The sequence below is a fragment of the Camelus dromedarius genome, chromosome 17, assembly GCF_036321535.1.
Source record: "Camelus dromedarius isolate mCamDro1 chromosome 17, mCamDro1.pat, whole genome shotgun sequence".
NCBI lineage: Eukaryota > Metazoa > Chordata > Mammalia > Artiodactyla > Camelidae > Camelus > Camelus dromedarius.
The window spans coordinates 31191541-31205045 of NC_087452.1; the positions used below are offsets into that span (position 1 = coordinate 31191541).

The 13505-nt window shown below is 43.2% G+C and overlaps 1 protein-coding gene across 8 annotated transcripts in view; it reads left to right on the forward strand.

Moving 5' to 3' along the window:
- RFT1 (RFT1 homolog) overlaps nt 1-13505 on the forward strand; it is a 43852-nt gene that overhangs the window by 9291 nt on the left and 21056 nt on the right. For all 8 annotated transcript variants that reach the window (XM_064496435.1, XM_064496436.1, XM_064496437.1 and 5 more), the window contains 4 exons: nt 1920-2057; nt 8346-8424; nt 11667-11717; nt 12415-12545. In XM_064496435.1, coding sequence (XP_064352505.1) covers nt 1920-2057; nt 8346-8424; nt 11667-11717; nt 12415-12545 — 399 coding nt within the window. The remainder of the gene's footprint in view (nt 1-1919; nt 2058-8345; nt 8425-11666; nt 11718-12414; nt 12546-13505) is intronic.

Consider the following 13505-nt stretch of genomic DNA (forward strand, 5'->3'; position numbering starts at 1 on the left):
CAATGGCCAAAAAGTAGAAACAACTCAAGTGTTCATCAGTTGATGAGTGGATAAACAAAAATGTGGTATATCTATACAACAGAATATTATTGAGCCATAAAAATGAAATACTGATACATGCTACAACATGGATGAACCTTGAAAACATTCTGACTGAAAGAAGCCAGACACAGAAGGCCACCCATTATACAATTCCATCCATATGTAATGTCAAGAGTAGGCAAGTCCATAGAGGCTAAAAACAGGTTAGTGGTTGCCAGGGAATGAGGGAAGGGAGAATGAGGGCTTAATGGGTATGGAGTTTCCTTTTGGAGTGATAGAAAATGCTCTGGAATTAGATAGTGGTTGTACAATATTGTGACTGTTCTAAAAGCCACTGCATTATATGCTTCAAAATACTTAAAATGGTCAATGTTATATTATGTAAGTTTTTCCTCAATTAAAAAAATCAAGAGGAATCATCTAGTTAGGAGACTCTGCATGAAGAGGTGGTTGTTATTCCCCAGGCTCTGGTCAGCGGGAAGGTGGAGAGAGGCAGAGAACGGAGCTAGAAAAGTGTACTTGTTACAGAGGACGTTGGCATCAGATGGTGTGGCTTGCTGCAGTGCTGCTGTGTCTTAAAGGCCTTGAGGAATGAAGGAGGAAAAAGTAGGGTGGATGGTGGGTGTGTCCTCAGGTGTGGCTGGGTGTGGAGAGCAGAGGAGCCTGCACCTGCCAACCTGAGACTCCTCTCTGTCCCTGCTCTGTGCCTTACTGCAGGGTAGCCTTGGTGTTTCCACACTGAAAGTGGGGCCTGGAGGTCCCACTCCTTCTTAAGCTAGTGTATACTGGTCTTATGGGAGAGGAGAGAAGGGAGCTCATGCAAAAGGGCTCTTTGGCTACTCCTCTTCAACCTGCAGACAAAATGCCACACTGCTTCTCCTGGCCAGAAGCCACCTTTGGTCCCACATGGGAGGAGAGAGGGGTAGGGCTTCTTATCTCTCCTTCCCTCCCCATCCTGTAGTAGCTCTCGTCCTGCCAGTGTACTGGGCAGAGGAGAGCCAGCAGCTCAGTTCTGCTTTTTAAATCATAATGTCACAGGTTTCCAGGGTTCATGGAAAATCTCTAGCCCCAGCTGATGGCAAGTCCCTGCATACTAGCACAGCTGGACCCGTGGATCCTCACTGCATGCTGTCTAGGCGAGAGAGCCATTCCTTTAGCCAAATACAGATCTTTTGAGAACGTATCTGACATTGCTACGGTGGTTGCATGAGTGAATGTCTGTCATGGAAGTTATGTTCTGCCTGCCTGGAAGAATTTCTGTTCTCCCCGTGAGGTGAATTTGGAATACCTTCCCCAGAGATGCTGCAGTGGAGCTGGGTCTTAGTGAGTAGTGCTGTTTTCCAGAGGGTGAGGCATTGCTCGGTAGAAAGTACAGCTAATTAAGACAGTTATATTTCTTTATTTTTTATTGAAGTGTGGTTGATTTATAATGTTAGTTTCAGGTGTACAGCAAAGCAATTCAGTTATACATATACATACAAATGTGTACACATATATTTTCAGATTCTTTTCCATTATAGATTATTACAAGAAATGGAATATGGTTCCCCATGCTATACAGTAGGTCCTTGTTGTTTAGCTATTTGATATATAGTAATGTGTGTCTGTTAATCCCAAAGTCCTAATTTATCTGTCCCTCCCTTTCCCCTTTGGTAACCATAGTTTGTTTTCAGTGTCCATGAGTGTATTTCTGGTTTGCAAATAAAATTTGTACCTGTTTTTAGATTCCACATATAAGTGATATCATATGATATTTGTCTTTCTCTGTCAAGACAGTTCTGTTTCTTGACTGGACTTTGAGGTCAAATTTATAGGCGTGTTTTAATTATGCCTCTGTTAAAACAGTGTAATTTAAACCCATTATTTTCTTTTTTCAGCTTTCCTATACCACAGTTCTGGTGCTCTGCTATGTTATTTATTTCACAAAGTTACTGGGCTCCCCAGAATCAACCAAGCAACAAGCTCTTCCTGTCTCCAGAATGACAGATATGTTACCCAGAATTACAAGAAGTAGAGTAAGTAATGCATTTTGTCTCTTTTCATTTTAATCACAGATGCTGGTTACCCCCAAAGGAAAGAAACGACAGCTTTACTGTTTATTGTTATAATACTAAAGATAATTTGATGGCTCATGTTTATTGAGTGCTTGCTGTGTGCTCAGCCAGGGTTTCTAAATCTTGGCACTATTGACAGTTTGGGCCAGATAGATTTTGTTACAGGGGCTGTCCTCTGCATCATAGAGTATTTAGCAACATTCTTGGTCTTGACCCACTAGATGCCAGTAGCTACCACCCCCCAGTTGTAATGACCAAAAATATCTCCAGACACTGTCAAGTGTCCCCTAGGGGACAAAATTGCCCCCAATTGAGAACCACTCTGCTAGGCCCTGTGCGGGATGATTTACATGCCTTATTTAACACTTATAACAACTCTTTGGGGCTGGCATTATTATTTCTATTTTAGGGTTGAGGAACTGAGGTTTAGAAACTAAATACCTGCCCAAGACGAGGGTCAGAGTGAGGACAGGAGCCTGGAGTGGTGTGAATCCCAGCAGAGCATAGGCTGTAACCACTGTGCTCACTCTCTCTGTTCTGCTGTGTCTCTTGGTTTTTCCCAGGACTGACCTTCAGCACAGACAGCCCAGAGGGCTGACAAAGCAGAGATGGCCCCTGTGTGGTTCCTTTCTATCAGGCCAGTCTCTCAGATGATCCCCTTCCCCACATAGACCAGTGAGGATTCCAGAGGCTGATGTGTAGGAGTGAGCCATGAGCTCTTTCTACTTAATCCTTCAACTCTCGGTACATTTGACTTTTATCTCCTGACTCTTGTGGGGTCAGGGCTGTTGCCTCCAGCCCAGGGCCTGCACACATGATGTTTTACCACATCACCTCTGCACAGATGCTCTGTGCCCTGCTCCATCTGGGCTGACCCAGTTTCCCTTTCTTCTGTTCTCATTTGCTTGCTGGATGAGGTGCACTTAGTTGAGATAAGGCTTTGACTGGACTTCTTACTACTTTTTTGTGATTACTGGAAAATGTAAGAGAATATTTGGACCTTAATTCTCAGAACGTAAGGAATCCTGTTATACAACTTTTCAAGAAAAACCAGACATTACATAACCAAGCCAGATATGTTCTCATTTGTTAGATGAGAGTTCTCCATTCTGATCAATTAGATCTTACTTTTAACCTAAATCAGCATGACAGTTTTTGGATACCCTGATGCCTTATCTGCAGGCTTAGATAGTTCAGAACTCCAGATCACTTCTCTTGCCTGGAGCTTCTGCCCCTGCCCACAGAGTGGGCCTGAAAATGCAGAAGAGTCCCCTTCCCTGAGTTCTCCGCAGAGCCCACCTGTGTCAGACCTGGCCACCTTTTCATACTGGGCCAGAATCTGCGCCCCAGCAGTGTTTTGGAAAGGAGCATTTGGATCATTAATTCAGTCAAAGAGGGAGGATAAGGAAGTCTGTCGAGAGTGTATTTAACCCTATGATGGGCTCAGAACTCCGACCTTCAGCTTCCTTATCTGTCAAATGGGCATAAGAGTACCTCCCTCCTAAGGTGGTGGTGAGAGTGAGATGAAATGGGGTATGTAAGGTGCTTAACAGTGTGGCCTGGCATAAGTGGGCATCCATAAGTGACAGCTCATACCATCACCACCACCTCACTGCTGCTCTGAGAGTAGGAGTAGCTGCACTGGAGCCTCCTAGCCAGGAGGACACTGATGCATTGGTAGGAGAGCTCAGTGGTTTAGTTTGGCAATCTGTCCCAAAAGTGCCTATGCGCATTCTGCTGGGACATAAGCCTTGACCATGAAAAGGCTGGGTATACCTGTCACATGCAGTGGCACCAGTCCTGCTGACAGAGCGCAGCCCCTCTGTCCCCTAGGTGCTTTGTGGGATACGGACACATAGGTGACTGCCAAGCCTCAGGGAGCTTCCTGTGCCTCTGGGAGGTGGTAGGGACTCTCTCCAGACCCCAGAGTCCTCATTTTTAAGGTGAGATTGTTAGTCCACATGACCCTTGAGGTCCCTCTGAAGACTTAGGGAATTCTGTGTAAGTATTTGAACTTTGACAAAGAACCGTTGATAATAACTGCCATTGACGGCCAGATGACTTGGTGCCTGGCACTAGGCTAAGCACTTTACTTGGACTTCTGTCCTTAATCCTCAGAATAATCCTGTGAGATAAATACTATTGTCTCCCATTTTACAGATGAGAAAACTGAGGTTCAGAGGAGTTAAGTGACTAACCCCAAATCATACAGCTGGCTTTGGACCCCCTTCCCTCTAACTTTTGTCTGTGAACTAACCTTAGTCTATGTGTCTAACTTCTATGCTGTGAAGTCTTCCAAAAGAAATGGGCTTATTGCCCAAAGTAATTCTTTATTTACTTGAAGATTGGGAGGTTGCAGGTAGAGCAGTTAATTATTCAAGTTTATTTTTTTAAAAAATAAGAAAGAAATGAGATGACTCTGAATGCAGTGGATGACGACACCGCACATGCTAGACTTGAATCTCCTGGACAGCTTTCTGCCCTGGGGGCTTCTCCTATGAAACTGGTCAAACAATTACATTCAAAATTACCTTGACCAAATTGGGAGATTTCTTTCCTCCTCTTGTAGAATTCCATCTTCTTTAAAGGTACTTATTTAGCCTTAAAATGATACCTGAAATATTGGTTTCCTTTTACATCTTTTCTACTCTTCAACACTTCTGAGTGATATAGTATGAGAGATCGGCTAGTATTCAAGTACAGCTGAGGAATTTAACACAGCAAACATGTATTAAGCAGTATCCTGTGTTAAGCACTGTACCAGGTGCCCTGGGTGGGATCCCTGCCCTTAGAACTTGGATTGTGATGGGGAGATAAGATGTGGACTCTGCTAACTACACTGGAGTGTATATGTCCAGTTAATATAATAGAGGCACAGAGAAAGAACTGATGAATTCCATCTGCAGGTGTCAAGGGAGGCTTCGTGGAGGAAACTGCTTGGGTGGGCAGAGGTGAATGTGCATGTGTGGTGGAAATGAGCATTCGTGGCTGTGGGGAGGAAGAACATTTGCTCGGGGCCTATTATATGCCCACCACTGTGTTGGAGTTGGGATTGCAGAAAGGACTGGGTTCTTAGGTTGGCTGGATAGTTGGGGAGGGGAGAGGAGAAGAAGCAAAAGGGGGAAGGAGGTTCTGGCCTGCTGGGTCAAGCCAGGGAATATGGCCTCAGTGCTGCAGGGCGTAATTCAAGGGCATTGGAGCCTTCTGAAGGTTTTTGACCAGTACCATGATCTAATTGCTTGTGTTGAGGAGCTTATCGTCTGTTAGAGATTTATTGTGTCTCGTTTTCTCTCATTCAGTCCTCATACCAGCTCCAGGAGATAGGACTTATGCCATTTTGCAGTTGAGAAAACTGAGGCCTAGCAAAGTTAAGTACCTTGCCCATGGCCTCCACACTCCATAAGTCAGAAGCTGCAGTTTGTGCCCTGGTCTCTGAGCTTAACTCTAAAGCCTGAACCCTACCAGGAGGAGGATGGGCTAGAGAAACGGTTGGAAGTGAAGGAGATTGAGAAGTGGTGGGGCAGTCATCCAGTTGAGAAGTGATGAGGAAAGTGGGAGGTGGGTGGAAACAGGAGCGTGGACAGAGCCGGGGCAGTCTATAGCCCTGAAACAAGAGGGAGAGGGAGGAGTGCTGTATGGGGTGTGGAGGTGATGGGAGGGCAGGCGACAGGACCGTGGCCCCTGTGACTCTTGATGTGGCAAAACAGCTGGTTGGACCATTCTGAGTCATAAGAGTTTGGGAAGTGGAAGAGTGACTCAGATTAAAGCATAGTGAGCCCCGAGTTCTGATTCCAGACCTTCTCCAGAGATACTGCCTGTCACCTTTCCCTATCCACGCCTCAGTTTCCCCATCACAGGGAGGCAGTGGAGTGAGTGGCTTGTTGGTCAGGGGATTCTGGAAAAATTCATAACCGTGTAGACCAGCTCAGCAGTACCAGCCTAGCTCTTGTGAAGAGGCCTCTTTTGACCTTCCCAAGGGACAAGTCCTTTCAGAACAGAATGGTAAAAGCCCAGAGAATGTGCTGCTTTTTCCTCTCACTTAGCAGTCACCTCTGAGAAGAAGCTCAGTCTCTAATCAGACTTTCTGCCTCTGTGTCCTTAATGAGCATTTAGAGTTAGTAAGTGGTGTGGCCATTCCTTCCAAACCATGAATCCATTGAAATTGAAGCCATTAGGAGAAAGGAATGCTCAAGTATGAGCTTTCAGATCAGATACACTGTCATGATTTCACCCTCCTAAAGAACTTTTTTTTTTTTAAGAGCTCATCTTCCCAAACCCATTCACAACCTACTGGCAAGTAGACTTCACAGAAGCCTGTGGGCCAGCCATAACCGTTCATTTTCTTTGAAAAGAGCACAGTTACTGCTTTGCAGACCCCTTCCTCCTCCAGAGGACCACCTTGCACAGAGGAAAACAGTGAGAGAGAGAATGTGCTATGAGGTGGCTCCCTGAAGCTAACTATGGGTGGGCTCAGTGAACGAGGGCGACATGGTCTACAGTGCCCCCTAGTGGTGTGTGCTCCGGGAAAAGGAGATGCCCAATTTCCTTTCCCATTGGGGAAAATTTACTCCTGTACTAGAGCTACCCCTGGCATCTGCTCCAGGTCCAGTGATGACTGAAGGCAGCGTAGTTTGGGAGGATTCAGACCTGTCCTCCAAATCTGGAAGAAAGAGGTGAGGAGATTGAGGACCGGAAATGACCTATGCTTTCAAGGGGTACTCTAGACTTGCCCTGTTCTAAGTGGTGAGCACCAGCCACATGTGTCTGTGGAGCATTTGGAATTGGGATGAGCTACAAGTACAAAATACACACTGGATTTCAAATATTTAGTATTAAAAAAATAATGTGAAATGCTTCTTTCTTTTCATGTTGAGGTGATATTTTAGATTAAATCAAAATTAATTAATTTTAAATCAAAATTAAAATATTAAAATTAATTTTAGGGCTTTTTTTGTGGGGGGGGATAGTCAGGTTTATTTATTTACTTACTTTTTTAAGAGGTGGTACTGGGGATTGAACCCAAGACCCTCTGCATGGTAAGCATGACACTCTACCACTTGAGCTATACCCTCTCCCTGTTAAAATTAATTTTACGTGTTTCTTTTTACTGTTCACTGTAGGCTGCTAGGAAGTTTAAAATTACGTATGTGGCCTGCATTATATTTCTACTGAATAGCATTGCTCTACACAGATAGGCTTTGAGCCAAGAGCTGGGGCCTATGTGCCTGGGACAGGTTTCAAGCCTGCCCTTGGGCCAGCTTTCATTCCTAAAGCTGACCTTTTGGAGAGGTGGGATGGGTTTGGCCTTGTGAGTCACCCCTTTCCTCCTAAAGAACCGCCTGCAATCCCACCTTTCAAAAGTCGTCACTTTGGTTAATAAGAACTTTTCAAAATGCAGGTACCCTGAGATTAAGAACCTAACACGTAAAGGGAATTTTCTGGAATCCAAGGATACCTTCATAAGAGAGGAAAGGCCCCTCGAGGAAACTAGGAGGAGGTAGAAAAAAAAGAAGGCACATGCAGCTAGCTGCCCTACTCCAGCATTTTGTGGTCAGCTCTCTTGCTTCGAGGCTGCCTGTGTCTTACAGGTTGACCTCTGTCCTTCCTAAGTGTTTAATTCCTTCTTACCCTCCTTGTCCTTAGGAAATGATCAATTTGGTGCTACCCCAAGAGTTCTGAAAAAGCTGTATCAGAAGTTTGGGGTTTGTTTTTTTCTTTCCTCTGTCTTACCAATTCTGAGTGGTTTAACTGACCTGGAAGGCCTAGCTTGCTTTTGAAATCTACAAGCAAAGCTCATATACTTTGTGTAAAGGGACCCTGGATAGCTAAATAGAGCGTTAAGATGTGGAGTACCTGGAGCAGAATTTGTCCTGTAAGCTTGGCATGCTTTAGACCTCTTTTAAGGAAAGAAGTGACTGTGAGCTGTGTGTGTTCGGTGTGGTCCACTTACTCTCTGCACAGCAGCAAGGAGACAGCACAGTTCTTTAGGGGTCTCAGTGAACGAATCTTGAGCAGACCCTTCCAGGGAGGCTCTTCTACCTAGAGACTTTGCCTTCATGTTTAGGAATGTAAATTCTTTGCCAGCATGTGTCGATGTCTTCTGCATGCTTAGCAGTAAATGAAAAATTAGTGGGAACTATCTAACTTGGGATTTGGAGACCAAACTGAGTTTGCCTCTCATGTAGTGTTATTGTATTCTGAGACTGGCACCACCTGGGAGGTTTTGTTTTGTTCTGTTTTTTCTTCTAGGCTTTTGTAAATTGGGAAGAGGCTAAACTGACTTGGAGTTTTTTCAAACAGTCTTTCTTGAAACAGATTCTGACAGAAGGTAAGTAAAAGGTTGCTCTGAGCAGTCAGGAAGTCATAGGATAAGTGAGGGGATTCCATCTAGGATGGAATGCCTCCATCTAGGCCACCTGGCTCTCTAGAGCCCCCGGCTCAGAGGACCCTCAGAAATGGGAGCTTCTTAAATAAGGGGAGGAAAAGTAACATTTATTTAGTTTGATACTTAAGTTGTCTAGTTTAAATTTCTCCACAGCCTTGTAAGAGAGATTTATTATGGATGAGGACACTGAAGGTCAGTGAGGTTACATAACTTCTGCAGGGTCCTATAGGGATGAGGCACAACTTAATCTGAATCCAAGTCTAACTCCAGAGTCCCATGTTATGTCATTTAAGTATTCTATCAATTACTGAAAGTTTGGAAAATACAGAAAACTATCTGTAATCTCATTATCCTAACTTTTTATACACTTTCTTCCCTTTTTTGAACTTTTTAAAGAACCAGATTTTCATTTTATTTTCTTAAACAATAAGATTCACCTGTGGGACAGTTTGGTCAGCCTTCTGACTTCTCAAGGCTTTCCAGTTTCACTTTGACAGTGACAGCTCTCGATGCAGAGGAGCTGAAAGTATATCTAGTTTTTCTATACGTATATATTGGTTTATTTATACCCAGCACTGTTTCAAAAAATGAAATTGGATGCAACTATAAGCTGCTGAAGGTGGTAGTTTCTCTCTATATATAAATTTCACATGTCTATACATCTATATATATTACTGAACATATTTTAAAATATTAAAAAAATTCTTTTAATTATAAAAATAATACAATCCCATTACAAAAATTTTGGAAAATAGAAAAGTTTCCTGTGTTTCTAGCTTTCTAATACAACTGGCATTATTATCTTGTTATTTTTCTTTTTTCCATCTTCTTTATTTTTATTCATTGTACTTCCAAAGAGAAGTAACTCCCCCTAAGACTCACTTTCCTCATCTGTGAGTTAAAGGAAAGGACCAGGAGGCGTCTGAGGGCTCTCTGAGCTTTGAGAATGCATGTTTCTAGCCTGAGCCCTTATAAAAATGAAACTGTTCCCAGGACTTCTGGAGGAAGTAAGGGTCAGAAGCCTTCGGAGAGCTGAGTGAAGCTGCTTTAAGTTTCTTGAGAGCAGGGAAAATGTTCACCACTGTCTCCCCCAGCACCCTGCTGGGCCTGGCACGTGATAGATTTTCAGCAAGTATTTGTTGATAAAGAAAGGTAACTGTAATGAAACCGTATATCGTGATAGTTCATATTATTGGCAGGACAGACAAATCAGTGTAGGCAGTTTGTAGGGAGGGTAGTTGCTTAAATGCACTTTTTTCCCTCTCAGAGTTTAAAGGGCAGTTTGGATGAGTTGAGGAATGGATGCAGTCCAAGCAGTGGTCCTAAGTTAGTTGTCAGGATTGCAATGGCTCAATGTGTGTTTGCAGCAGCAGGTGTCAGCCACACCCAGCCACTCGAGCTCCCGAGCTGGGTCTGCTCCAGTGTTGGGCCATCCTAGCCTGGCCCTCACAGGACCCTTAGGAACTTCCCAGGGCCTCCATCTCCATGGCTGTGAAATAAGGATGGGGCTTGACAGGGACCCCTAAATTCTTTTTATCTAAAAACTATAATTCTAAAAAAGTTGAAATCAGTCATTGTTATGGCAAAAATGTGTGTGTGTGTGTGTGTGTGTGTGTGTGTGTGTGTGTGTGTGTGTGTATACCGTTACCTTCTGCCCCCACATTTCCTGAACACTGTACCAGGTGCTGAGAATACACCGTTGAATGAGGAACAGGCTGCGGCGTCATTCTTTCCCCAGAGACGCAGGCATTTGTGTGGTTAACTCTGATACAGGGCAGTGAGACCTGTACTTGGAACATCAGCTGATTTGCCAGACATCTCTCTTTTTTAGGGGGGAGGGGGTAATTAGGTTTTTATTTATCTTTTGGTGGAGGTACCAGGGATTGAACCCAGGACCTTGTGCATACTAGGCATGTGCTCTATCACTGAGCTATACCCTCCCCCCATCGCTAGACATCTCTTGAGTGTATTCTCATTTCTCAGAGCTCTGCTGGGCAACCAAGGATAGAGAGATGACCGAGACATGGTTCCTGCCCTCAGGGAGCTCACAGAACTTGAGAGGGAGAGGCCTGGTGTGCCAGAACCTAGGGCAGCCCCTGTAGAAAAGCCTTTGTAAGTGGTGGGACTAAAAGGCTCCCTGTAGGGTGTAGCAGAGGATGATGATCGAAGGTGGGAGGTGAGGGTGAGTTTGGTGAAGGGACGCAAAAAGATAGCTTGGAATCAGCTCCTAAAAGGCCTCAAATGCAGAATCAAGGCACTTGAACTTTTTGCAAACACTGCAGAGCCATTTAAAGATATGAAAACTTGTATTGACTTAAGATATATATTTGCAAAATCTAGAACTGTTATCAGTGAGGATGGAGCAGAGCAGAGACACAGATGGGAGCTAGTGAAGTCCTGTGGGTCCGTGCCTGGGACAAGCTGCAGAGGTCCCTGTCACAAATGCAGTGGCTGGGAGGTTGTAGGGAGGCAAGGATGGAAGAGAGACTTGAGAGAAGACCACCACTTGCTTCTCTTAATACTGCTTTCCTCTTTGAGCAAGGTGCTAGGAGGTGAGAGTGGCCCCTCAGGGCTGTGGGCACTCTTCAGTGCTTCACCTCCATAGTGGTCAGTGTTTTCCACTCACGGGTAAGTGCATTCATGGAAGCTAGGGGTGGACAGTAGGACTCTGGGCCAATGTCTTCACCTTGAAGACACTAGATTGTCTTAGACTTGAATCTTGAATTTGGGCTCCAGAGCCTTGCCAGGCTCCACAGACCTTTCTCCACCCGAGAGGAGAGTTTTGATGACTGTGCACTTAATCATGGACCTTTCATTTCGCAGAATTTACACTCAGATTATCTGACTTCCCTGAAAACTTAAGATAATCATTTTCATTATTAACATTTTAGAAACAATCCATACTTTTAAAAACACTTATTAGACTGGTTTTACTGATTTTTGTTTTGTTTTTAATTTAACTAGTTTGGAGATTTGCTGTCAATAAAGTCCCCAGCACTTTCCAAATTGTTATTTTGAGATTATTTGAAATCAATATTAGGACAAGAAACATGTCTTTAACTGATTATCTAATTTTTCTCCTTTAAGAGCATTTGCCAACTGGAAGTTGATAGACAATAAGAGAAAAGGAAATGAGAAAATAATGTGCATTTGAAGTGCTAATTATTTTGCTTTTCCATTCTTAGGCGAGCGATATGTGATGACATTTCTGAATGTGTTAAATTTTGGCGATCAGGGTAAGATGAAATTCTGTAGTGTTTTAATTAAAGAACTATTAGTAGACACTTTCTAATATTTTTCTCCATAGTTTGACAGATTCAATGAAAAAATGAACCTGAAGTTTGTAAGAAATGAATCCTGAAGATTGAAAATTATAGATCTTTGTAAATATATATCTGACTATCCCGCCTCATGTGTCTTGCGTGGCAGATTCTCTCCTGAGATCCCCTGCCCTTACCCTGCTTTCTCCAGAGCTCCAGTCATTTTGGGGCTCAAAGGTCGCTAAGAGGAAAGGGAGCTCATCCCAAGTCACAGAGATTTGCCCCATGTTTGTGTGGTTCAATAGGTCTTAATACTCTTTTCAGATTTTTTTTTAATATAATCCCAAAGTAGTGGAAATAAAAATAGAAAAAAATCAACTCGACATTAATGACTTTTATGAAGTGCTGGTGAAGGAAATGTTCTGTATTTGACTGTATCCAAATCAGTATCCTAGTTGTCATACTGTGCAATAGTTTTGCAAGAACTTTTTATTTGGGGAAACTGGGTAAAGTGTACATGGGTCTCTCTCTTATTTCTTACAACTACACCTGAATCTATAATTATCTCCAAAAGTTTAATTTAAAAATTAAATTAGAAAAAATTTTAATAGTGCTGTGAAAATTCAAGTTAAAAAACCATTGAAATTGTTATTTCTTCCTTTTTGTTTTGTAGGTGTATATGATATAGTGAATAATCTTGGCTCCCTTGTGGCCAGATTAATTTTCCAGCCAATAGAGGAGAGTTTTTATATATTCTTTGCTAAGGTGCTAGAGAGAGAAAAAGACGCCACACTTCAGAAGCAGGTAGCCCTGGTTCTCATCTCTCAAGTGAATTCTCTCTCTATGTGCAGGATAGACAGACAAAAATATGGAGATGTTTCCCTTCTGTTTGATCTGAAATTTTCTTCTGTTTTCATTCTTCTATCTCATTCTGAATGATAGCAGGACCCTGAGTCACTTCTTCTTTAGCACCTTCTCCCTTTCCCCTGGACTGGCTCTTCCTTCTCACCCTTTGTCTTTCTATGTGACATTATTCTTGTCCCAGCCCTCTCTGAACTCTCTACGGCTGTCCCCAGTGCAGCGCAAACCCCCTCCCTTGGTCTAGTCTTAGGTATAAGAATGAGATTGCCTCTCCCATGCTTAGATTCTCAAGAACCAAAGGTGAGTCCAAGGATGCAGAGACTGGAGCAGAGCTCACCAAGGGCGTGGGAGGAAAGCTCTTATTTGGTCTCACTCTCCACACCAGTTGTGTACATCCTGACCATGAGAATCTACATACTCCAGCTGATAATACAGAAGAGATTTTAATCCAGGAGTATTTGGTTGTAGAAACTTCCTTTTTTCTAAAACCATTGAAAATGTCTGACTTATCTTAGAATTAAAAGCAAGCTGAGTCAGCCTCTTACATGTCTTAGAAAACATTTTAAATATAGTTTATGCACAGTATCTCAAATGAGCTAATCTGGTTTTCAGTCTGATTTCGGAATGTTTTCCTAAGTGTAGATTGACAGGAACATTGGCATTTGGCGTCATTTGTCAAGAAGAGCAGGCTGACAGAGCTGGCTAGCAATGTAAAAACTTGTCCACGTAAGAATAAATGTCAGAGGGGAGAGTGAGTGTTTCTTAGGCAACATTTGAAATAGTTTATCCTACACGACTTAAAAGCTAACCCTCCCCTGCACTGCCTGAGGAGGCACACATTGTCTTTTCTCCCCCATTTGCTAATTGACGTGGAAACAAATCCAGGCTACAGAAAGGCAGTGA